The sequence below is a fragment of the Oncorhynchus keta genome, chromosome 11, assembly GCF_023373465.1.
Source record: "Oncorhynchus keta strain PuntledgeMale-10-30-2019 chromosome 11, Oket_V2, whole genome shotgun sequence".
Lineage (NCBI taxonomy): Eukaryota > Metazoa > Chordata > Actinopteri > Salmoniformes > Salmonidae > Oncorhynchus > Oncorhynchus keta.
This window is the reverse complement of record NC_068431.1, coordinates 31,961,849-31,989,078: the sequence shown is the minus strand read 5'-3', so window position 1 is coordinate 31,989,078 and position 27,230 is coordinate 31,961,849. Positions and strand designations below refer to the sequence as shown.

The 27,230-nt window shown below is 43.4% G+C and overlaps 1 protein-coding gene across 1 annotated transcript; it reads left to right on the top strand.

Annotated features, from left to right (window-relative positions):
• The first annotated feature begins 288 nt into the window (after window positions 1-288).
• Window positions 289-27,230, top strand: adora2b (adenosine A2b receptor). The gene is made up of 3 exons (XM_035781433.1): window positions 289-399; window positions 634-1,077; window positions 26,437-27,230. The coding sequence occupies exons 2-3, from the start codon at window positions 758-760 to the stop codon at window positions 27,206-27,208; spliced, it is 1,092 nt and encodes a 363-aa protein (XP_035637326.1). The 5' UTR covers window positions 289-399; window positions 634-757; the 3' UTR covers window positions 27,209-27,230.

Sequence of the window (27,230 nt, the reverse complement as noted above, 5' to 3'; positions counted from 1 at the left end):
GAAAGCCTTGAAATTAAAGACATATGTAGATGCCTTGGGTGGGATTTTGCCTGCACAGTAAAAAAAAACTACTACATCAACCTGAAAGCATGTTGGTTCATTGTTTACACCACATTTAACGGGTGCCTAATTACGCTTTTACACATGATGACTCTTGTCTCAGCTTCATTAAAGAGGAACTGTGGTTTGCAGAATTGCACGTCGTCTGTAGACATCGCTGAATTTGAGGCGTGGCTAGCCTACTCTCTAATATATATTTTTTCGTTACTTCAAATACCATGTGTTGAACGGAGCTAGTGAGTCTCCAAAGTGAGTCTCCAATACCGCCTCGCAACAGATACTTGGAGGAGTGTAGTATATTTTCAAAGGACCGGCAAATAATGCAAAGTTTCAAGAGGGGTAAGCAACCCAAAAAGAAATTCAGAAATTGTTTGCAAATATTAGTTTACATGTTTTTGAAGTCTATTGGCTAACATGTGGCTTGGTTAGACAAGGTGTAATAGGTTACCATATCATTTTTGTAAGACGCATGATAACGAAGCTGCACATAATTCACATTTCAAACAATTGTAATTACAGGGTTTTCTTTGGAGAACAGTAAAGTATCCTATATGGTCTTTTCTCTTTTCACAGATGGCTGTTTTCGCAAACCATACTTTTGGATTTTTTTTGGACTACAGCAAAAACACTATCTCTTTTGGACCCACTAGAACACTTTTATTTCTGACAGACCTAATGTTCTGAAATATTTGCTGAGATGATTCAGTACTACATTGTATTTGAGATATTTATAGCTATTTTATCCATCTCTGGCAATGTATTGGTTTGCTGGGCTGTCGCCATCAACACCACTCTGAAAACCACTACGAACTACTTTTTGGTGTCTTTGGCTGTGGCAGATATTTTGGTGGGTTGCCTTGCCATCCCCTTTGCCATAACCATAAGCATCGGTATATTTTTGGACTTCTATGGATGTCTTTTCCTTGCCTGTTTTGTTTTGGTACTGACTCAAAGCTCAATTTTTAGCCTCCTTGCAGTTGCAATTGATAGATATTTGGCCGTCAAAATACCCCTCAGGTGAGTACCCTATTATGCATTTTGATAGCTTGACAAACATTGAGCGTCAGTGTTTTGTGATTTAAGTGAATCAATAGCATGTACTTAGGAGTAATTAAGGAAAGATACAAATAATTAACCCGATACAAATGTTTTTCAAGACTGACTTCAATTGGGGCTACTTTACTGACCTTATTGTACCATGTACAGGTTTAAAATGGCGTTAAGAAAAAGAACAAGAAGAATACAGTAGACAACACATTCACAATACAAATTCATAACAGTTACCCTGCAAACAACATTTAATGAGTTGTTAGGACAACCCCTGGAACGTCACAAAATGGTTGTCTAAAGTGGTCAGGCCACTGTGTCATTGTCCCCTAGAGGTTTTGTCTAATTCCCGGTTCATCCCAGGGACATTTTTAGGACATTCTTCGGACGTTGTGTCATGGTCTCTTTGAGGTTTTGTCTAGTTCACTGTTTGTCCAGGGGACATCAAAAGGATGTTTTTAGGACGTTATTGGGATGTTGTGTCTTGGTCCCCTGGAGGTTTTGTCTAGTTCTCTGTTTGTTCTGTGTACGTCCCTGAAGACCTTTTCAGGACGTTATGTCATGGTCATCCCTTAAAAAGGTTTTTGGGCAGTTCCCAGGACATAATTTGTGCCTGTCAATGGGACGGCTCGTGATGGTCACAGGGGAATGTTCTCGGGACGTCATTGTAAACCACGTCAGAACGTTTTTAGGATGTTGCCAGGACATTCAGTGTACCAGTTGTCAGGACGTTGCCATATGGACCCAAAAGAACGTTGTTTAAGAAATAAATCTTCCTACCGACCTACCTGGGTATGCCCACTCTGATTTCATTACACATCACCATTTGGTACTGTTGCTGAGCCCATTATGGCTGTGATTGGTGAACCACCAATCCATTCAGTGGTCTTTGTCTGTTGGCAAGGTTAGGGACATACACACAAACAACCCGTCTTACAAACAGTGATCACATGAGCATCTTTGACATACATGATTACATTGTGCATGTTCATACATGTACAGTAATAATTCTTCACCATGTTGTTACCTGGGATTTTAACTGCATTCTTATCATCCCTCTATGCCACCACATCTGTGTCTATAACTATTGCTACACTTTGGGCTCTATTCAATCTGTATTGTTGAAGCGATAGAAATGTAAAGGTAATTTCCGATTGAGCCGACTAATGCAGCGTTTACCGTATCTGCTATTGTGGGAACATTGCCTATACATTTAATCACCCTGTAATGCTGAACTTCCACAATACGGATTGAATAGAGCCCTTTGTTTGAACTTGCTCTCAGCTCTTTTAGACAGACAGTACTAGTCAGAAGTTTGGACACACCTACCCATTCAAGGGTTTTCTACATTGTAGAACAATAGTGAAGACATCAAAACTATGTAATAACACATATGGAATCATGTAGTAACCAAAAAAGTGTTAAACAAATCTACAAATATTTGATATATTTTAGAAATATCACACCTGGCACAAATGATTGTCTTGTACTGTTTTTCCTGCAGACGGGTGCCCTATACCTGCACCCAGATGGGAGTAGTTAGAAGTCCAGGTACAGGGTGTGGCTTGGGTCTTAATGGATTTTGTGATCCTTGTTGAGGGCCCTAACCTTAAAGATCTTTTATTTATTTATTTTTTAATTTATTTCACCTTTATTTAACCAGGTAGGCTAGTTGAGAACAAGTTCTCATTTGCAACTGCGACAACTGCGACCTGGCCAAGATAAAGCAGTGTGAACAGACAACACAGAGTTACACATGGAGTAAACAATTAGCAAGTCAATAACACAGTAGAAAAAATGGGCAGTCTATATACAATGTGTGCAAAAGGCATGAGGAGGTAGGCGAATAATACAATTGTGCAGATTAACACTGGAGTGATAAATGATCAGATGGTCATGTACAGGTAGAGATATTGGTGTGCAAAAGAGCAGAAAAGTAAATAAATAAAAACAGTATAAAAACAGTATGGGAATGAGGTAGGTGAAAATGGGTGGGCTATTTACCTATAGACTATTTACAGCTGCAGCGATCGGTTAGCTGCTCGGATAGCTGATGTTTGAAGTTGGTGAGGGAGATAAAAGTCTCCAACTTCAGCGATTTTTGCAATTCGTTCCAGTCACAGGCAGCAGAGTACTGGAACGAAAGGCGGCCAAATGAGGTGTTGGCTTTAGGGATGATCAGTGAGATACACCTGCTGGAGCGCGTGCTACGGATGGGTGTTGCCATCGTGACCAGTGAACTGAGATAAGGCGGAGCTTTACCTAGCATGGACTTGTAGATGACCTGGAGCCAGTGGGTCTGGCGACGAATATGTAGTGAGGGCCAGCCGACTAGAGCATACAAGTCGCAGTGGTGGGTGGTATAAGGTGCTTTAGTGACAAAACGGATGGCACTGTGATAGACTGCATCCAGTTTGCTGAGTAGAGTGTTGGAAGCCATTTTGTAGATGACATCGCCGAAGTCGAGGATCGGTAGGATAGTCAGTTTTACTAGGGTAAGCTTGGCAGCGTGAGTGAAGGAGGCTTTGTTGCGGAATAGAAAGCCGACTCTTGATTTGATTTTCGATTGGAGATGTTTGATGTGAGTCTGGAAGGAGAGTTTGCAGTCTAGCCAGACACCTAGGTACTTATAGATGTCCACATATTCAAGGTCGGAACCATCCAGGGTGGTGATGCTAGTCGGGCATGCGGGTGCAGGCAGCGATCGGTTGAAAAGCATGCATTTGGTTTTACTCGCGTTGAAGAGCAGTTGGAGGCCACGGAAGGAGTGCTGTATGGCATTGAAGCTCGTTTGGAGGTTTGATAGCACAGTGTCCAATGACGGGCCGAAAGTATATAGAATGGTGTCGTCTGCGTAGAGGTGGATCAGGGAATCGCCCGCAGCAAGAGCAACATCATTGATATATACAGAGAAAAGAGTCATTTAAGTCATTTAGCAGACGCTCTTATCCAGAGCGACTTACAAATTGGTGCATACACCTTATGACAACCAGTGGAACAGCCACTTGCATCTAAATCTTGTTGGGGGGTGAGAAGGATTACTTACCCTTACTTACCCTATCCTAGGTATTCCTTGAAGAGGTGGGGTTTCAGGTGTCTCCGGAAGGTGGTGATTGACTCCGCTGTCCTGGCGTTGTGAGGGAGTTTGTTCCACCATTGGGGGCCAGAGCAGCGAACAGTTTTGACTGGGCTGAGCGGGAACTGTACTTCCTCAGTGGTAGGGAGGCGAGCAGGCCAGAGGTGGATGAACGCAGTGCCCTTGTTTGGGTGTAGGGCCTGATCAGAGCCTGGAGGTACTGAGGTGCCGTTCCCCTCACAGCTCCGTAGGCAAGCACCATGGTCTTGTAGCGGATGCGAGCTTCAACTGGAAGCCAGTGGAGAGAGCGGAGGAGCGGGGTGACGTGAGAGAACTTGGGAAGGTTGAACACCAGACGGGCTGCGGCGTTCTGGATGAGTTGTAGGGGTTTAATGGCACAGGCAGGGAGCCCAGCCAACAGCGAGTTGCAGTAATCAAGACGGGAGATGACAAGTGCCTGGATTAGGACCTGCGCCGCTTCCTGTGTGAGGCAGGGTCGTACTCTGCGGATGTTGTAGAGCATGAACCTACAGGAACGGGACACCGCCTTGATGTTAGTTGAGAACGTCAGGGTGTTGTCCAGGATCACGCCAAGGTTCTTAGTGCTCTGGGAGGAGGACACAATGGAGTTGTCAACCGTGATGGCGAGATCATGGAACGGGCAGTCCTTCCCCGGGAGGAAGAGGAGTTCCGTCTTGCTGAGGTTCAGCTTGAGGTGGTGATCCGTCATCCACACTGATATGTCTGCCAGACATGCAGAGATGCGATTCGCCACCTGGTCATCAGAAGGGGGAAAGGAGAAGATTAATTGTGTGTCGTCTGCATAGCAATGATAGGAGAGACCATGTGAGGTTATGACAGAGCCAAGTGACTTGGTGTATAGCGAGAATAAGAGAGGGCCTAGAACAGAGCCCTGGGGGACACCAGTAGTGAGAGCGCGTGGTGAGGAGACAGATTCTCGCCACGCCACCTGGTAGGAGCGACCTGTCAGGTAGGACGCAATCCAAGCGTGGGCCGCGCCGGAGATGCCCAACTCGGAGAGGGTGGAGAGGAGGATCTGATGGTTCACAGTATCGAAGGCAGCCGATAGGTCTAGAAGGATGAGAGCAGAGGAGAGAGAGTTAGCTTTAGCAGTGCGGAGCGCCTCCGTGATACAGAGAAGAGCAGTCTCAGTTGAATGACTATTCTTGAAACCTGACTGATTTGGATCAAGAAGGTCATTCTGAGAGAGATAGCGGTAGAGCTGGCCAAGGACGGCACGCTCAAGAGTTTTGGAGAGAAAAGAGAGAAGGGATACTGGTCTGTAGTTGTTGACATCGGAGGGATCGAGTGTAGGTTTTTTCAGAAGGGGTGCAACTCTCGCTCTCTTGAAGACGGGAGGGACGTAGCCAGCGGTCAGGGATGAGTTGATGAGCGAGGTGAGGTAAGGTCTCCGGAAATGGTCTGGAGAAGAGAGGAGGGGATAGGGTCAAGCGGGCAGGTTGTTGGGCGGCCGGCCGTCACAAGACGCAAGATTTCATCTGGAGAGAGAGGGGAGAAAGAGGTCAGAGCATAGGGTAGGGCAGTGTGAGCAGAACCAGCGGTGTCGTTTGACTTAGCAAACGAGGATCGGATGTCATCGACCTTCTTTTCAAAATGGTTGACGAAGTCATCTGCAGAGAGGGAGGAGGGGGGATTCAGGAGGGAGGAGAAGGTGGCAAAGAGCTTCCTAGGGTTAGAGGCAGATGCTTGGAATTTAGAATGGTAGAAAGTGGCTTTAGCAGCAGAGACAGAGGAGGAAAATGTAGAGAGGAGGGAGTGAAAGGATGCCAGGTCCGCAGGGAGGCGAGTTTTCCTCCATTTCCGCTCGGCTGCCCGGAGCCCTGTTCTGTGAGCTCGCAATGAGTCGTCGAGCCACGGAGCGGGAGGGGAGGACCGAGCCGGCCTGGAGGATAGGGGACATAGAGAGTCAAAGGATGCAGTAAGGGAGGAGAGGAGGGTTGAGGAGGCAGAATCAGGAGATAGGTTGGAGAAGGTTTGAGCAGAGGGAAGAGATGATAGGATGGAAGAGGAGAGAGTAGCGGGGGAGAGAGAGCGAAGGTTGGGACGGCGCGATACCATCCGAGTAGGGGCAGTGTGGGAAGTGTTGGATGAGAGCGAGAGGGAAAAGGATACAAGGTAGTGGTCGGAGACTTGGAGGGGAGTTGCAATGAGGTTAGTGGAAGAACAGCATCTAGTAAAGATGAGGTCAAGCGTATTGCCTGCCTTGTGAGTAGGGGGAAGGTGAGAGGGTGAGGTCAAAAGAGGAGAGGAGTGGAAAGAAGGAGGCAGAGAGGAATGAGTCAAAGGTAGACGTGGGGAGGTTAAAGTCGCCCAGAACTGTGAGAGGTGAGCCGTCCTCAGGAAAGGAGCTTATCAAGGCATCAAGCTCATTGATGAACTCTCCGAGGGAACCTGGAGGGCGATAAATGATAAGGATGTTAAGCTTGAAAGGGCTGGTAACTGTGACAGCATGGAATTCAAAGGAGGCAATAGACAGATGGGTAAGGGGAGAAAGAGAGAAAGACCACTTGGGAGAGATGAGGATCCCGGTGCCACCACCCCGCTGACCAGAAGCTCTCGGGGTGTGCGAGAACACGTGGGCGGACGAGGAGAGAGCAGTAGGAGAGCAGTCGGCCCGAGAATAGAACCCTGTGGCACCCCCATAGAGACTGCCAGAGGACCGGACAGCATGCCCTCCGATTTGACACACTGAACTCTGTCTGCAAAGTAATTGGTGAACCAGGCAAGGCAGTCATCCGAAAAACCGAGGCTGTTGAGTCTGCCGATAAGAATATGGTGATTGACAGAGTCGAAAGCCTTGGCGAGGTCGATGAAGACGGCTGCACAGTACTGTCTTTTATCGATGGCGGTTATGATATCGTTTAGTACCTTGAGTGTGGCTGAGGTGCACCCGTGACCGGCTCGGAAACCAGATTGCACAGCGGAGAAGGTACGGTGGGATTCGAGATGGTCAGTGACCTGTTTGTTGACTTGGCTTTCGAAGACTTGCTAAGACACTGCTAAATTGTTTACTCCATGTGTAACTCTGTGTTGTCTGTTCACACTGCTATGCTTTATCTTGGCCAGGTCGCAGTTGCAAATGAGAACTTGTTCTCAACTAGCCTACCTGGTTAAATAAAGGTGAAATAAAATAAAATAAATAAAAAATAGGCAGGGCAGGATGGATATAGGTCTATAACAGTTTGGGTCCAGGGTGTCTCCCCCTTTGAAGAGGGGGATGACTGCGGCAGCTTTCCAATCCTTGGGGATCTCAGACGATATGAAAGAGAGGTTGAACAGGCTGGTAATAGGGGTTGCGACAATGGCGGCAGATAGTTTCAGAAATAGCGGGTCCAGATTGTCAAGCCCAGCTGATTTGTACGGGTCCAGGTTTTGCAGCTCTTTCAGAACATCTGCTATCTGGATTTGGGTAAAGGAGAACCTGGAGAGGCTTGGGTGAGGAACTACGGGGGGGCGGAGCTGTTGGCCGAGGTTGGAGTAGCCAGGCGGAAGGCATGGCCAGCCGTTGAGAAGTGCTTATTGAAGTTTTCGATAATCATGGATTTATCGGTGGAGATCGTGTTTCCTAGCCTCAGTGCAGTGGGCAGCTGGGAGGAGGTGCTCTTGTTCTCCATGGACTTCACAGTGTCCCAGAACTTTTTGGAGTTGGAGCTACAGGATGCAAACTTCTGCCTGAAGAAGCTGGCCTTAGCTTTCCTGACTGACTGCGTGTATTGGTTCCTGACTTCCCTGAACAGTTGCATATCACGGGGGCTATTCGATGCTATTGCAGTCCGCCACAGGATGTTTTTATGCTGGTCGAGGGCAGTCAGGTCTGGAGTGAACCAAGGGCTGTATCTGTTCTTGGTTCTGCATTTTTTGAACGGAGCATGCTTATCTAAAATGGTGAGGAAGTTACTTTTAAAGAATGACCATGCATCCTCAACTGACGGGATGAGGTCAATGTCCTTCCAGGATACCCGGGCCAGGTCGATTAGAAAGGCCTGCTCACAGAAGTGTTTTAGGGAGCGTTTGACAGTGATGAGGGGTGGGTGGTCATTTGACTGCGGCTCCGTGGCGGATACAGGCGATGAGGCAGTGATCGCTGAGATCCTGGTTGAAGACAGCGGAGGTATATTTGGAGGGCCAGTTGGTCAGGATGACATCTATGAGGGTGCCCTTGTTTACAGAGTCTGACCATTCTGCCTGCCCTGTCATCCAAGCCTGTCTGTTTGACTCCAAGTAACTTGCTTGCTGTGGTTATAATCCTTCTCAGCGTGTTCTTCTGACTGACAGTGACATGACCAAACCAACAAACAATGCAAAAAGTTGATATATTTGTAAAACAGAGTCTGTATAGTACAGTCAACATGAAAAGAGACCCGTGTCTCTGCTGACCCTTTTTATAAGGGCACAAGGCGAAACCCAGATGTAGACACGGGAGGCAGATGGTTTGAGTCTTTGATATTTATTCATAATCCAAAGGGGTAGGCAAGAGAATGGTCGTGGACAGGCAAAAGGTCAAAACCAGTTCAGAGTCCAGGAGGCACAGTGTGGCAGGCAGGCTTAAGGTCCGGGCAGGCAGAATGGTCAGGCAGGCAGGTACAGAGTCCAGAAAACAGGCAAGGGTCAAAACCGGGAGGACTAGCAAAAGAGAATAGAAAAGGCAGGCGCACAGAGAAAAACACAATGGTTGACTTGGAACATACAAGACGAACTGGCACAGACAGACAGAAAACACAGGTTTAAATACCTAGGGGATAATGGGGAAGATGGGCGACACCTGGAGGGGGTGGAGACAAGCACAAGGACAGGTGAAACAGATCAGGGTGTGACACTTTTTGTAGATCAGGCCTGCACATTTACTCCACTGAATGTTATTGTCCAAGAGGACGCCCAGATATTTGTATTCAACTACAAACTCTATGTTCTGACCTCTGATAGATGTTGCAGGGGTGGGTGTTGTCCGCTTCCTGAAATCGATACACGTCTTTGGTCTTGTTGGTTTGAGGACCAAATGTGATTCATCACACCACTTTACAAAGTCATTTAGGATTGGCCACGGTGTTCATCATCATAATGCAACAGGCAATTCAGGGCAGTGTCATCAGCAAACTTGATGAGGTGTCTGTCAGGATGGGAAAGTACAGAAAGTGTACAGGACTGGGCACAAAACACATCCATGTGGGGAGCCTGTGTTGGTGGGTATTTTTTGTCTGACACATGGGGACCCACCTTTCAGTTGATTTATTTGTCCCTCAGTAACAAGGTTTCCATTCAACCTTTTTATGCAAGTAAAATACATGTTGGATAAGAAATGTCATGACAGGCCTGATGGAAACAGCAAATTTGTCAGTAAACTTTCCAAATGCCGACAATACAAAATACCCTAGACAAGGTGTGATCTTTCTTTGTCTGTAAAATGTATTATGCCAGAAATGGCGATGGAAATGCCTTTATGCACCAATATTGATATAATAGCCATCAAATCGAAGTAAACTTGGAGTCTCTTCATAGATAGATTCTGTGGTCCTCCCACTACGATTTTGGAAAGAATGCAGTTTATTAGGCTACAGATTAAATATATTATGATGAACTTCACAAGGTGGTGAAAGTGCGCGTGGTGATTGATTCTCCTTTCCAATAAATATTGAGGGTCTTATTCTGGAGACATGATGATCGATACTTGTCTGCAGTTTGACAAATACAAATAATCTTGTTTTTTCTCCCATATTAATCTCATCATGTAGGTTATCCTACCCGCACTGTATCTGTTGGCTAGAGCACACCTGCCACGGCCAGTGGACACATTCACTATATAACGTTAACATTTTTTGTGACAAAACCGTCAGTAGAGTTGAACGTGATGGAAACCCATTGAACTTGTATTTTTTATTTGGTGCAATGGGAATTTAACCGCAAAAGTTTTTTATGTGCACTACTTCATTATCGTTATGCAACAAGTATATTTGAGGGAAAGACATATCTAGTGGGAAAATGTGCATATTGTTTTTATGCAGATTTTGGAATATTCACATGAAAATCTGTTGCCAATTGGATGGAAACCTAGCTACTCCAATAGAAATGGTCAATTTGAACCAATTTAGGAGATGCCTTGATTTATAATTATAATAATCCATAAATCAAGGTAAACTTTTACTTGTAATCGGTGGTATAGAAGTGATGTCTCTGTTCAAAATAGAAATTATGTTTATGTCTGTACTGATATGGTTTTAGGCCTAATTCAGAAGTCTTGAGAAAATGTGAGAGAAGGACATTGGCGGTTAACATTTTACTTCAGGCCTATAGCCTTGGGGCCAATAAAAGTCTGGGGCACTGAATAAATGTTATAAAAATAAGGCAATGTAAAATAGGCCTTAGTTGAGACCAGGTATTCAGCCTGCGGTCCGATAATCAAATGACCGTGGCTCATCCGGAGTGTGCATCCTTGTGCTGCCCTAATATTTCCAAAGACAAAGCAACTTAAAAAATCTGCAGTCGAAGTAGATCAAGACAACTCATTTAGGTGTACAGGCTACAACACACCACACAGACCAACGCATTCCTGGTGGTTTATTTCATGACTGTTAATCTTCATTGTATAGGCCTATACTTTCAGTAGGCCTATAAAAAACTGTGTTATAGTGTGGGGGGCACTGGGCTCTGGCTTGCTTTTTTGATAGGCAATGGGTGCCTGAAGAGACATTGGAAAAGCAGTAAGGTTGTAATGGCATATTGATGTACACCTTGAGGCACCGCCCCTGGTACACTTTAAAGGGTGCTATAGTAGATAATCAGACCTCTCTCACCCTCTCAGAGTCTGAGACAATGGCTGGGCCCACTGGATCGATATCTAACCGGCTGGCCTCAGTGTCATCTTATTGATATAGAACTGGAGGAGGCAGAGGAGTACACTGGTAGTGGCACACAGTCTGCCAGCCTGGCAGCCCAATGACAGAGGAGACAAATTGGTTCAGATAGAGAAAAAAATCTTTGCACCTTCTGTCTCACAAGACAAGAACTGGGACATCAGCTGGGTATTTATTTTGAAATTGCAGTTTATCAGCATAAAGTATGACTTAAGGGCAGGAGTTTCTCCTGCTCACAGGAATCCAGAGGCCTGATTGGTCCTGCAGCCAGGGGGAAAACTAAAGGCCCTAACGAGACGTGATCACCTGTATGTGGCCACCTAAAGTAACAGTGAGGACACAGAGGAGGCCAGTTTTGCAGAATCAAACCACACAGATTCATAGACTTTAAGAACTCCACTTGTTATCAAATTATGTAAGAAACACTCTAATAACCGTAAATGCAATAACACCTGTAAATGACATAACTTTTCTATTTGTAATAACTTTAGAATTGTTTTTATAAATCCATTAAATGTAATAACTTGCCGGTAAGCGTAATAAAATGTTTCAAGGTAAACGTAATAACTTTTTCTGCTAAATGTACAAATTATTATTAGTAAAATTATGAGTAACAACGTTTTTATGAATAATGTAATAACTTCAATAACATTCAAAAATCTATGTTTTTATGTACTTACTTCCCTCAATTTGATGCACATACTGCCCCTGAACAAGGCAGTTGACCCACTGTTCCTAGGCCGTCATTGAAAATAAGAACTTGTTCTTAACTGACTTGCCTAGTTAAATAAAGGAAAAATAAAAACTTGCCTGAAACCTGAAGACTTGCATTAGCTCCACAAGCTCACACCTTGGCTTCAGCTCAACAGAGGCTATCAAAGTCTTGTGCTGCGCAGAACTAAACCAGTCAGTAACACCATCGAGCTCAATTTAACCAGGTATTTGTAATATAACATAACTTATAATACTGTAATGAAAACAGGACTTTTGTTTTGAAATTACATATCATTGACGTTTAATGTGTTATAAAAGTTAGGGTGAATGATACTGCAACATTCATGAAGGGGTTATGGATGATTTCATAAAGATTCTATCAATGCATATGTATACCACCTTGGTATAGACTCAACCTGTATTACACACACATGCACAGACACTCACAGGAACAGGAACAAAATAACACACACACATTCAGGCAACATTTTATTTAAAAATAAAAGTCTGTTGTATAATGGAAACATGTATTTTTGTTACTGTACCCACCAAAGACAGAACAGTGTTAGCCTTTCCCTTGTAGCAGGGGTCAAAGTGCGACCTGAATAGGTACACTACCGGTCAAAAGTTTTAGAACACCTACTGATTCAAGGGTTCTTCTTTATTTTGTATCATTTTCTACATTGTAGAATAATAGTGAAGACATCAAAACTATGAAATAACACATATGGAATCATGAGGTAGCCAAAAAAGTGTTAAACAAATCTAAATATATTTTATATTTGAGATTCTTCAAAGTAGCCACCCTTTGCCTTCATTCTAACTTTGCACACTCTTGGCATTCTCTCAACCAGCTTCACCTGGAATGCTTTTCCAACTGTCTTGAAGGAGTTCCCACATATGCTGAGCACTTGTTGGCTGCTTTTCCTTCATTCTGCGGTCCGACTCATCCCAAACCATCTCAATTTGGTTGAGGTTGTGGGATTGTGGAGGCCAGGTCATCTGATGCAGCACTCCATCACCCTCCTTCTTGGTAAAATAGCCCTTACACAGCCTGGAGGTGTGTTGGGTCATTGTCCTGTTGAGAAACAAATTATAGTGCCACTAAGCACAAACCAGATGGGATGGCTTATCGCTGCAGAATGCTGTGGTAGCCATGCTGGTTGAGTGTGCCTTGAATTCGAAATAAACCACAGACAGTGTCACCAACGAAGCACCATCACACCTCCTCGTCTATGCTTCACTGTTGGAAATACACATGCGGAGATCATTATTTCACCCGTTCACCAACACTACTCACAAAGACACGGCGGTTGGAACCAAAAATCTCCAATTTGGACTCCAGACCAAAGGACAAATTTCCACCGGCCTAATGTCCATTGCTCGTGTTTTTTGGCCCAAGCAAGTCTCTTCTTCTTATTGGTGGTTTATTTGCAGCAATTCTACCATGAAGGCCAGATTCACACAGTCACAGTTGATGTGTCTGTTACTTGAACTCTGTGAAGCATTTATTTGGGCTGCAATTTCTAAGGCTGATAACTATAATGAACTTATCCTCTGCAGCAGAGGTAACTCTGGGTCTTCCTTTCCTGCGGCGATCCTTATGAGAGCCAGTTCCATCATAGCGCTTGATGGTTTTTGCGACTGCACTTGAAGAAACTTTCAAAGTTCTTTACATTTTCTGTATTGACTGACCTTCATGTCTTAAAGTAATGATGGAGTGTCTGCTTATTCGAGCTGTTCTTGCCATAATTTGGACTTGGTCTTTTACCAAATAGGGCTATCTTCTGTATACCACCCCTACCGTGTCACAACACAACTGATTGGCTCAAACGCATTAAGAAGGAAAGAAATTCCACAAATTAACTTTTAACAAGGCACACCTGGTAATTGAAATGCATTCCAGGTGACCACCTCATGAACCTTTGTCCCCAGGGATGTTTTTAGGACACTCTTGGGATGTTGTGTCATGATCCCCTGGAGGTTTTGTCTAGTTCCTAGTTGGTCCCGGGTCATCACTGAGGACATTTTTAGGACGTTCTTGCGACATTGTGTCATGGTCCCCTGGACGGACTGTAACATCGGTGGTCAGTGCACAGAACCTGTTTTTAGCCTCAGATTCATGGTGTGTCCACTGTTGGTAGTAGAGGTCGACCGATTATTCGGAATGGCCGATTAATTAGGGCCAATTTCAAGTTTTCATAACAATCTGAAATCTGTCATTTTGGGGTGTCGATTTACGATTTTTTAAATGTTTTATTTTTTTATACTTTTATTTAACTAGGCAAGTCAGTTAAGAACACATTTTTATTTTCAATGACGGCCTAGGAACGGTGGGTTAACTGCCTTGTTCAGGGGCAGAACGACAGATTTTCACCTTGTCAGCTCAGGGGTTCCAATCTTGCAACCGTACAGTTAACTAGTCCAACGCTCTAACCATTGCACTCCACGAGTAGCCTGCCTGTTACGCGAATGCAGTAGAAGCCAAGGTAAATGGCTAGCTAGCATTAAACTTCATTAAAATTAAAACATTAAAATTAATCTTATAAAAAACATTCAATCATAATCACTTGTTATAACTACTAATCCAGTTTAGCAGGCAATATTAACCAGGTGAAATTGTGTCATTTCTCTTGCGTTCATTACACGCAGAGTCAGGGTATATGCAACAGTTTGGGCTGCCTGGCTCATTGCGAACTAATTTGCCAGAACTTTACGTAATTATGACATAACATGCAATGTAAGAAGAATATTTAGACTTAGGGATTCCACCCGTTAGATAAAATACAGAACGGTTCCGTATTTCACTGAAATAATAAACGTTTTGTTTTCGAAATGATAGTTTAAAAATAAAAGCCTGAAACTATGTATAAAGACTGTTGACACCTTAGGGAAGCCATAGAAAAAGGAATATGTTTGATATCCCTTTAAATGGAGGATAGGCGTGCATAGGAACAGAGAGGTTTCAAAATAAGAGGCACTTCCTGATTGGATTTCCCTCAGGCTTTCGCCTGCAATATCAGTTCTGTTATACTCACAGACAATATTTTTTATAGTTTTGGAAACTTTAGAGTGTTTTCTATCCTAATCTGACAATTATATGCATATTCTAGTTTCTGGGGCTGAGAAATAGGCCGTTTCAAATGGGTACGTTTTTTAGCCAAAAATGAAAATACTGCCCCCTACACACAAAAGGTTAAACCAAATTGAACATGTTTCATTATTTATTTGAGGCTAAATTGATTTTATTGATGTATTATATTAAGTTAAAATAACTGTTAATTCAGTATTGTTGTAATTGTCAATATTACAAATAAATAAACACATTTTAAAAATCAGCCAAATAATCGGTATCGGCTTTTTTGGTCCTCCAATAATCGGTATCGGCGTTGAAAAATCATAATCGGTCGACCTCTAGTTAGTAGTCATCGTAATCATTTGGTACAAAGTAGGACCCGCATATGACTGAAGGGCTTTTTTGATAAATGTAATTTAAATTGTGAAAATAGAAGTGTAAAATGTGTTTATTTTATAAACTTTTGCATACATTATTTATTTATTTTGTGCAAACTGCCCTTTAAGGCAAACTGCTGCTTTTCCATTTACAGATGTTTCCCAAGAATGTCCTCAATCAGTCAAATTTTCTTTTCCCTTCCCAGTATGTAATTCACATTATTCCCTTCATGGGTGAAGAGTCAGACAGACTATTCCTCAGGGGGTGTTAAATAAAAGGACATCTCATAATCATATACAGAAAGGTTGCTGCTCAATGCCAGCAAATGCATTATATAGTCTCATAACTACATTCCTTTTTAGAAATCCAGACGGATTTAAAACATCCTTTTTTACGGTTTTCCCCTTTACCTCAGACCCACATCACACACGTGGTAATGAGAAAGGTATATGGTCAGCTCAAATTACTCTACTCTAGTAATTGATTTAATTTGTGTATGTGTTTGTGAGTGTGTGACTGTGTATGTAACTGTGTGTGTGTGTGTGTGTGTGTGTGTGTGTGTGTGTGTGTGTGTGTGTGTGTGTGTGTGTGTGTGTGTGTGTGTGTGTGTGTGTGTGTGTGTGTGTGTGTGTGTGTGTGTGTCTGTGTTTGTGAGTGTGTGTGTGCCTGGGCCTTAGTCTTGTGGGACTGTGGTTCCCTCAGATCAGAGTGTTTTCACAGCTGGCTCTGGTGGAAGTGAAAAGGCAGACTCAAATGCTTCAAACCATGAGAGATGGAGCTCTGTTCTTCACCCTCTGACAACACTAATACACACCCATTTTAGGGCCTTTGTTTCCTTTTCTTGTTTCCCAGAAAGAGACATCAAACTATTTATGTATTTTCTTCCACCCACACCATACCGTTTGAAGGGAAAGATCCAATAGCATAGCCTCTGGCTATCCATGTTCCAAGAGTTAACAAACCTGCCAGGGCTTTCTTCACCGAGCTGTCTCTCACCAACAGTCTCTTCAGTTCATGTTCTCAGGCCCCACATGTTTCTCTCTGCTCAGAAAGAACCAGTGTTGTGTCCTTGAAAAGCTGCTTTCCTCTGCTAATGAGACCAAACTGGTTTTTAGAGGCTTTTTTCAGAAGGATGGTATTGCCAAACTAAGTGTGTGGACTTGCCACTATTGAGCCCCAAACATTGTCAGGCTGTCTCAATAAAGTTAGTCATTTTGGCTTTTGCAGTTGTTTCAGGCAACAGGTCTTTTCTACTACATTAATGTCATCACACATAACATATGATGTACAGTGGGGCAAAAAAGTATTTAGTCAGCCACCAATTGTGCAAGTTCTCCCACTTAAAAAGATGAGAGAGGCCTGTAATTTTCATCATAGGTTCACTTCAACTATGACAGACACAATTAGAAAATAAATCCAGAAAATCACATTGTAGGATTTTTAATGAATTTTATTTGCAAATTATGGTGGAAAATAAGTATTTGGTCACCTACAAATAAGCAAGATGTCTGGCTCTCACAGACCTGTAACTTCTTCTTTAAGAGGCTCCTCTGTCCTCTACTCGTTTCCTATATTAATGGCACCTGTTTGAACTTGTTATCAGTATAAAAGACACCTGTCCACAACCTCAAACAGTCACACTCCAAACTCCACTATGGCCAAGACCAAAGAGCTGTCAAAGGACACCAGAAACAAAATTGTAGACCTGCACCAGGCTGGGAAGACTGAATCTGCAATAGGTAAGCAGCTTGGTTTGAAGAAATCAACTGTGGGAGCAATTATTAGGAAATGGAAGACATACAAGACCACTGATAATCTCCCTCGATCTGGGGCTCCACGCAAGATCTCACCCCGTGGGGTCAAAATGATCACAAGAACGGTGAGCAAAAATTCCAGAACCACACGGGGGGACCTAGTGAATGACCTGCAGAAAGCTGGGACCAAAGTAACAAAGCCTACCATCAGTAACACACTACGCCGCCAGGGACTCAAATCCTGCAGTGCCAGACATGTCCCCCTGCTTAAGCCAGTACATGTCCAGGCCCGTCTGAAATTTGCTAGAGAGCATTTGAATGATCCAGAAGAAGATTGGGAGAATGTCATATGGTCAGATAGTCAGATGAAACCAAAATATAACTTTTTGGTAAAAACTTCTTGTTTGGAGGACAAAGAATGCTGAGTTGCATCCAAAGAACACCATACCTACTGTTAAGCATGGGGGTGGAAACATCATGCTTTGGGGCTTTTCCTCTGCAAAGGGACCAGGACGACTGATCCGTGTAACGGAAAGAATGAATGGGGCCATGTATCGTGAGATTTTGAGTGAAAACCTCCTTCCATCAGCAAGGGCATTGAAGATGAAATGTGGCTGGGTCTTTCAGCATGACAATGATCCCAAACACGGGCAACAAAGGAGTGGCTTCGTAAGAAGCATTTCAAGGTCCTGGAGTGGCCTAGCCAGTCTCCAGATCTCAACCCCATAGAAAATCTTTGGAGGGAGTTGAAAGTCCATGTTGCCCAGCAACAGCCCCAAAACATCACTGCTCTAGAGGAGATCTGCATGGAGGAATGGGCCAAAATACCAGCAACAGTGTGTGAAAACCTTGTGAAGACTTAACAGAAAACGTTTGACCTCTGTCATTGCCAACAAAGGGTATATAACAAAGTATTGAGATAAACTTTTGTTATTGACCAAATACTTAATTTCCACCATAATTTGCAAATAAATTAATAGAAAATCCTACAATGTGATTTTCCAGATTTTTTTTCTTCTCATTTTGTCTGTCATAGTTGAAGTGTACCTATGATGAAAATTACAGGCATCTCTCATCTTTTTAAGTGGGATAACTTGCACAATATATATGATGTAAATACATCAAGAAATAGTGTAAATAGTCAGAAGAAACCAATCCTCACCACCTTTATCTATCACAATTCTGCCACACATTGAAGAAAATTCACACATGTCGTTTGTACAAAACCATAAAGCCAAGCCTCATACACACCAGCATTATTCATAGTTTCCATCCAAGCAATACATTCACTGTATGGCTCTGGGTTGTGTTAAAGTGTTGATGATAATTCCATTCCCCAGACCAGATTCCACCTGAGAGTCTTACTGTTCGGCCTACTCTCTTCTATAGTGACAGCAGAATGTGCTCACATGTGTTCACAAGGTGTGGCACCTCATCGCCATGAATCCAAGCCTCTAAATCCTGGTATGACTGTACTAGTTTGGCCTGTGGCTACAGATAATATCACACATCTCACATAGAGATATCACACCTTCAAATCTCTTGAACCGATCTATAAGAACTGCTGGTGCTATGCCATGTGAGGGCAGGATATTTACATAATCAAAGTGTAGGCTAATGCAAATAGTCTGGGTAGCCATTTGACTAGATGTTCAGGAGTCTTATGGCTTGGGGGTAGAATCATGAGGTTGCCACTGGGTCAAAGAGAAACACCTGTTCCCCTTGAGGCTATACTGTGGACATCTCTGTTTGAGGCTATACTGTGGATATCTCTGTTTGAGACTATACTGTGGACATCTCTGTTTGAGACTATACTGTGGACATCTCTGTTTGAGACTATACTGTGGACATCTCTGTTTGAGACTATACTGTGGACATCTCTGTTTGAGACTATACTGTGGACATCTCTGTTTGAGACTATACTGTGGACATCTCTGTTTGAGACTATACTGTGGACATCTTTGTTTGAGACTATACTGTGGACATCTCTGTTTGAGGCTATACTGTGGACATCTCTGTTTGAGACTATACTGTGGACATCTTTGTTTGAGGCTATACTGTGGACATCTCTGTTTGAGGCTATACTGTGGACATCTCTGTTTGAGACTATACTGTGGACATCTCTGTTTGAGGCTATACTGTGGACATCTCTGTTTGAGACTATACTGTGGACATCTCTGTTTGAGACTATACTGTGGACATCTCTGTTTGAGACTATACTGTGGACATCTTTGTTTGAGGCTATACTGTGGACATCTCTGTTTGAGGCTATACTGTGGACATCTCTGTTTGAGGCTATACTGTGGACATCTCTGTTTGAGACTATACTGTGGACATCTCTGTTTGAGGCTATACTGTGGACATCTCTGTTTGAGACTATACTGTGGACATCTCTGTTTGAGACTATACTGTGGACATCTTTGTTTGAGGCTATACTGTGGACATCTCTGTCATGTTTAAGCAGATGTGCTTTGTGATTACTGACTCTGTGTACTAGCCTGGCAGAGGTTTGTGGGCTGCAATGTGCACCAGGCGGAAGCCCTGGAACCATGGGGTTAGAAAAGGGATGTGTGGGGAGAGAGGGACAGAAAAAAGGGAGACAGAGAGAGAGTGAGAGAGATGCCCGCATGCTGTCGTCATGCCAGAACTAATCTGCTCAGCCGCTCATTTACTGGCCCTCACAGTGAGGAATGTCACCAGCCCATCAGAGAGAGCGAGACAGAGATAGGGAGATAATATCTAGAGAGTGAGACAGAGATAGGGAGATAATATATAGAGAGTGAGAGAGGGCCCGAGGGAAAGTGAGATAGAGAGTAGGAGAAAGAGACAGAGAAGGAGAGAGAGGGAGACATAAATAGAGAGTGTGTGAGGGGGAGAGAGAAAGAGGGAGCATGTGAGGGAGACAGAGAGTGAGAGAGACAGAGAGAGTGAGAGAGCTGTCCACCCCCAGATATTAGTCACTGTCTGGAACACAAACCTTTCTGGGCTTGACTTACAGGTTAGAGGACTAAGACGAGAGAGAGAGACTGAGAAATGGATGGATGATGAGAGAAGGAGAGAGAGGAAGGAGTGATGTGTGTCCACCCTATAGCCTTAGGGCCATCACTTCAGGTCCCTAAACATGGTCATGGCTGTCTGTGGATTATTGATGGCACTGGGGGCACAGCATCCTTCACTGAGGTGATGGGGAAATGGAGAAATAGGGAGAGAGGTAGAATCATTTACTGCTGCATTATTAAAGTCCCAGTCATCTGTTTTGAGGCCTTGGCGTCTGAGGTGCTACAGTACTAATACTGTAGGTAATGATTGAAAGCCACGGTTATCTTGTCAAATGAGCTACTGTTGCCTGTGAAACTTAACTTGTATGAAATTTGTCCTGGCAAATTGTGGCTGTTTCATGAGGAGGGAAGGGAAAAACATTTGCATCAGAGAACGACCACTTCATCTTTTTCAATAAAACCAAAAAGTATTTTTTTTCCATTGCACTTAAAGAGTGTATGTAGATTACTTTAATAGTCGTTGATATTTGTCGTCCTAGAGGAAACATCATGCGGAAATATCGTTTACATGATTATCGTGGCTAGTGACTCAACTATAATGACATTATATGTCATTATTACATGCTATAATCAGAGAAAAGTGAAGTCACATGAGCACTGACAACAAATGTTCATGCTTAAACTGTGTACATGACCAATAAACTTTGATTTGATTATCCTATATCTACTGTATATTTGCTATATGGTTTCATGGTTTGGCGTGAGAACTCAGTGTTAGGGTTCTGTTCAATCTGTATCGCTGAAGCGTTACACCTTGCGTAATAGAAAATGAAAACTGCAATATTCAACTTTTTGGGTGACCCGACCAAATTCACCTTGAAATGTGAGTTTTAGCAACCACGAAATGGCAGAGCGATTTCTGTATAGTGCACCTTTAAAGGTCATTTTTGATTAAGCCGACATATGCAGCGTTTTTGGCAGTGTAGAACCAGAGGAGGCCTAAGGATTTATTTTTTAAAATTATACTGAACAAAAATATAAATGCAACATGCAACAATTACAGTTCATAGAAGGAAATCAGTCAATTGAAATGAATTAATTGGGCCCTAATCTATGGATTTCACATGACTGGGCAGGGGCGCAGCCATGGGTGGGCCTGGGAAGGCATAGGCCCACCCACTTGAGAGTCAGGCCCACTCACTGGGGAGCTAGGCCCAGCCAATCAGAATGAGTTGTTCCCACAAAAGTTGTTTTTTACAGACAGAAATACTTCTCGGCTGAAATACTTTCATCAGCTGTCCGGGTGGCTGGTCTCAGACGATCCCACAGGTGAAGAAGCTGGTGTGGTTACACGTGTCTGTGGTTGTGCGACCGGTTGGACGTACTGACAAAATGACGTTGGAGGCAGTTTATGGTTGAGAAATTAACATTAAATTCTCTGGCAACAGCTCTGGTGGACATTCCTGCAGTCAGCATGCCATTTGCACACTCCCTCAAAACTTGAGACATCTGCGGCATTGTGTTGTGTAACAAAAATGCTCATTTTAGAGTGGCCTTTTATTGGTGCACCTGTAAATGATCATGCTTCTTGATATGCCACACCTGCCAGGTGGATGGATTATCTTGGCAAAGGAGAAATTCTCACTAGCAGGGATGTAAACAAACAAAATGTTGTAAACAAACATTTTGACTTGCAATGGGTGGGACCGTTTAAAAAAAGGGACGGGCCTAGACATTTCTCTAGTGAGGGCAAAGTAAAATAATAATTGGGTCAAGCAGTAGTTTTCCCACGCTTGGCTCTGCATGGTCAATCTGAAGTCTGCAGTGGCCCGTACAGCATTTACTGTGATACAGGCCTCTGCAGAAGTCAGAGCAATCATACTTCTAGCGCATTGGGAAGCTCTCATACGCATCCAATAAATTGCTCTGCACCGCGTCACTCATAGTGATTCAAGGCTAATCTCTATAGCCTTCCAGGTAATTACAAGCAACTGACTAAACGAAAAGACCTCACCTCTTCTGAGATGTTGGAATCTGTTTCCCAGTGCATGACAATAGAAGCTCAGCCAAGACAGCATGAAGTAAAAAGATTACACCATTTTCCCACCTGCATCTCCATCCCGAATCTCCCCCAAACAAAATGACCCTACATTTAGGCTATTATTTATATGTGTATTTCACACTATGTTGAGGTAAATACCAGAGTATAACGCTTGTATGGATGTCCACCCCAACACATGTTCATGTCATCGTTATCAATCAACTGCATTACAGTTCAAAACTGATTTCTGTGTGCTAGTTATTCTAAAAGCTTATACAAATGGGAGTTTAGCAGTCACTTTTTCTAAACCGGAAAAGGGACAACTTCTACATGTTATGCAGCAATAACCACATTGTGGGCCTGTTGCAACACATAAATCATGACGGACTTGAGAAATATCCGCTTTCTTAGATCAGATTTGTCAAATGTGCGCCAATCCAGCATCCTTCTAACCCCCACAGTATGAATTCCATTGACCTCTTTACCACATCTATCCCAATTACCTCCCTGATATCTTTCCACGAGTTCAAACTCATTCCCGTATCTTTAAAATCCCTATATGAGGAATAAATATGTTTTTTATTTGTGAACTTGTTCTGACAGATTTCCTCAAAGTTCTTGTTTGTTGTCAAGGAAGTGAGTTTGTGTTTATACAGGATGATCAAGATGAACTTCTTTCAAACTTCTTTTCCAAATGATCATCATCTGGTGAGTGGTGCTGTTTTGTTGCAGCTTGCTTGCTGTTAGACAGCTCTTTGAAAATAATGACTGTGAATCATTGTTGCATTTAAACCTCAGATCACCGGTTAGTGTGATGAACGTGATCAAATAATTTGCAAAGGGAAGTAATATCTGGTTTGTTCATTTCCTTTTGGAAATGAAATGGTTATGCTTTTGTATTGTTCTGATTTCAAGGGGCCTACTGGAGTGAATGGGATACTTTATCTTTAACGTTATTTGATGCTGTGTGTGACTGCTGTTGCCTGTCTTATCAGCCGTGTCTATGTGTTTGACCAAACCTGTCTCTCCTTCAGCTCCATGGAGTGCACAGGTATTAGCCTGCGGTCGCTGTCCATTCAGCACCTTGAGCCTGTCACTGTTGATGTGACACTGTTGTTATTACTATGGGTGATAGTGTGATAGTGGTGTTAGGCTACCATAGGTTATGTAAACAGTGTGTTTTTTGTTTTGCTAGTTGCATTATTTTATTCTGTGTGTCATGTTGTGTCCATGCTGAACTGTCACTGTGTGTGCGGCAGCCTGAAGCACGGACAGGCCTGTTTGATTCATTCATAATGTCATCAAAAAGCATTGCTCCTCCTTCACTACAACTAGAATGGTCTGACTACAACATATACAATGTCGGGTTCATTAAGTGATGCTATGTTTTCAATTTTTTATTTTATTTCTGAGTTTGATACAACATAATGGGAGATTTTTGGTTCCTCTGAAGGCCTAGGTCCTATAGTCATGGTTTGCCACTGGTTTACGGGGAATGCATTCTCCGCTAGCGCAGGAACATTATTTTTCAATTTAAATCCTGCCGTAACGCTGAACTTCCGCCGTAAGGAAAAGGTGCGGGGGGCTGCCTTAATCGACATCCACAGGCTATGTCGTGCCCTCTCCAAGACTGTCTTAGTGTGTTTAAGACCATGATAGTTTGTTGGTGATGTTGACACCAAGGAACTTGAAACTCTCAACCTGCTCCACTACAGTCCCGTCGATGAGAATGTGGGCGTGCTCAGTCCACTTGTTCCTATAGTCCAAATCAAATCAAAATCAAATGTATTTATATAGCCCTTCGTACATCAGCTGATATCTCAAAGTGCTGTACAGAAACCCAGCCTAAAACCACAAACAGCAAGCAATGCAGGTGTAGAAGCACGGTGGCTAGGAAAAACTCCCTAGAAAGGCCAAAACCTAGGAAGAAACCTAGAGAGGAATCAGGCTATGTGGGGTGGCCAGTCCTCTTCTGGCTGTGCCGGGTGGAGATTATAACAGAACATGGCCAAGATGTTCAAATGTTCATAAATGACCAGCATGGTCCAATAATAATAAGGCAGAACAGTTGAAACTGGAGCAGCAGCACGGCCAGGTGGACTAGGGACAGCAAGGAGTCATCATGTCAGGTAGTCCTGAGGCATGGTCCTAGGGCTCAGGTCCTCCGAGAGAGAGAAAGAAAGAGAGAATCAGAGAGAGCACACTTAAATTCACACAGGACACTGAATAGGATAGGAGTACTCCAGATATAACAAACTGACCCTAGCCCCCCGACACAAACTACTGCAGCATAAATACTGGAGGCTGAGACAGGAGGGGTCGGAAAACTTAATGATGATGTTGGAGTTGTGCCTGGCCATGCAGTCATGAGTGAACAGGGAGTACAGGATGGGACTGAACACACACCCCTGAGGGGCCCCTGTGTTGAGGATCCACGTGGTGGATGTGTTGTTACCTAACCTTACCTCCTGGGGGTGGCCCGTCAGGAAGACCAGGATCCAGTTGCAGAGGGAGGTGTTTAGTCCCAGGGTCCTTAGCTTAGTGAGGAGCTTTGAGGGCACTATGGTGTTGAACGCGGAGCTGTAGTCAATGAATAGCATTCTCACATAGGTGTTCTTTTTGTCCAGGTGGGAAAGGACAGTGTGGAGTGCAATAGAGGTTGCATCATCAGTGGATCTGTTGGGGTGGTATGCAAATTGGAGTGGGTCTAGGGTTTCTGGGATAATGGTGTTGATGTGAGCCATGACCAGCCTTTCAAAGCACTTCATGACGACAGACGTGAGTGCTACGGGTAGGTCGGACATGCACTGTTAACTGTGGGACCTTATATAGATAGACATGTTGTGGGTCTGAATACTTTCCGAAGGCACTGTATAACTTCTGTGTGTTCATCACTGTATAGACTGTTGTTCTTAGACAGGTGATAAGTTGTACTCTGACGGTTTTTCCTTTCACATGCCTGTCTCGGAATCAATGTGCTCACTGAAATGTGGTGTAACAGTTAGCCAATATATAAGTAAATTCTTAACTTCTTACTTGCTCAACACATCACAAATTGCCAAATTCTCATTCTTTGTGCAATACTCCTGTTCGCTGCAGCTGATTCAGTTTTTTTTGCTTTTTATCAAATTCTTACATTGATTCGATCATAGATTACGTAACGTTCCAATATTAATACTAATATGCCACTTAGAATGCATTCCCTATACAACACATTCCTTAATAAATGGTAGCCTATGCTATGGATATTGGAACAGAGCATATGGAGCCCAATGGCATTCATACGCAGACCTCGATCAATAGTAAGGTCGTTCCACGAAATGAGTGTCTTTTATTTTAAGTAGAAATTGTGCACAAATATGTTCTTTTAAAAGCCTGTTATTTTAAATAAAGTGCCCTTTAGTGTAGACCACATGGAAAGTTCAATAAATCAGGTTTTTTATATGAATAAAGACTTGCTAAAGAGCAATAATTGTGCATTTTGACATGTCCCTCTGTGCACCCACTGTGATTTTAACCGACTTAACACCAACATTTCTCCAAGTTTTCACCATCATTATAAAGCCCTAGATATTTTGTGGTTTGACAAAGTCATTTCTGAAGATTATTATTTATTTCATGTGATTTAGTGATTCATAAAAACTGTCCCTTGTTTTAAGATCAACTCTGTTACGTGAACTGAACTTTTGTTTTAATATGGTGAAACTATGCTTTTAAAAAAAAATGTATTCAAGGAAACATTGAACATCTAATAGTCAAATCATAGTGTTAAAGTAGGTGAGCTGGTTCTGGCCCTTTTCTTTTTGGGTCGAGCATAACACGCCAATGTTACCCACAGATAGACAGGCTAGAAACGTTTTCACAATTTCAATTGTTTTGTGAAGCTTGTATTCCCCCATTCCCTCTGTCACAATGGGATGTATAACTGAATTACGATGAAATCGTTAACCCTTTTTGGTATTTAACCTCTTGAGATGGGAAAACATGATTATATATTTTTTTACCAAGTTACACTACTCAAAAGGCACCTAATTGGTGGAACCACCCAGAAGTCTGTTGGAATGATGTCTCGTTTTGTATTGGTACCCTGCTTTAGACAGTAAGATGGAAATGATATATTACTCCTCTCACAGGCTCTAATTTAATGTTCAGTTGGAAGAACTTCAAGGACAGCACATTTGCTTCTCTATTGCCCTATTGTCTTTCTGTAATAACTCATTATTACGTTATTTTAATCATGAATAGGTGTGCAGCATAAGCACCATAATGCTTGATAGAGGGCCACTGTGGCTGTTAAGGGCACTCAGTCACAACTCTTAGGGAAAAGAAAATAATACCCATTTATAACCCCCATGGATATTAACCAGCATCTTTTTGGTCTTCCCTCATCCTCTTATCCAGGTACAAGGAGCTGGTGACGGGTACGAGGGCCAGACGAATCATCGCCATCTTATGGATCCTGTCTTTCGTCATCGGCCTCATCCCATTCCTGGGTTGGAACCTGAAGGTGACTTCCTGCCGTCAGAATGTCTCCAGTAGCCTGACGAATGGCAAGTCTTTGGGGGACAATGCCAGTACCACCATCCCCCACCTGGTGGATGATCTGGGCAGTGCAGGTGACTTCCTGAGCAGCTGCAAGCTTAACTGCCTGTTTGAGAGTGTGGTGGACATGCACTACATGGTCTACTTCAACTTCTTCGGCTGCGTCCTGCCTCCTCTGTTTATCATGCTGGGCATCTATGTGAAGATCTTCACTGTGGCCCGCAAGCAGATGCACCAGATTGAACTCAAGTGCTCAGTGAGCAGCAATGGGGACAGCCACCATCACGGGCTCCTGCAACGCGAGATCCGTGCCGCCAAGTCTCTGTCCATCATTGTGGGGCTGTTTGCCCTATGCTGGCTGCCCGTGCACATCCTCAACTGCCTGACCCTGTTTTACAAGGACCTGTGCAAGCCGGCCCCCGTCATGTACATAGCCATCATGCTGTCACATGCCAACTCAGCCGTCAACCCCGTTATCTATGCCTACCGCATCCAGGACTTCAGGAACACATTCCGAAAGATCCTGACACGTCACGTCCTATGTCAGAAGGAGGAGCCTTACCTGCACTCCTCCAATGGGAGCAGGCGGAACAGAGACCAGATCCACATGACCATTGACCCTTTACTCTGAGGGGTGGGGCCTACATGGGGCA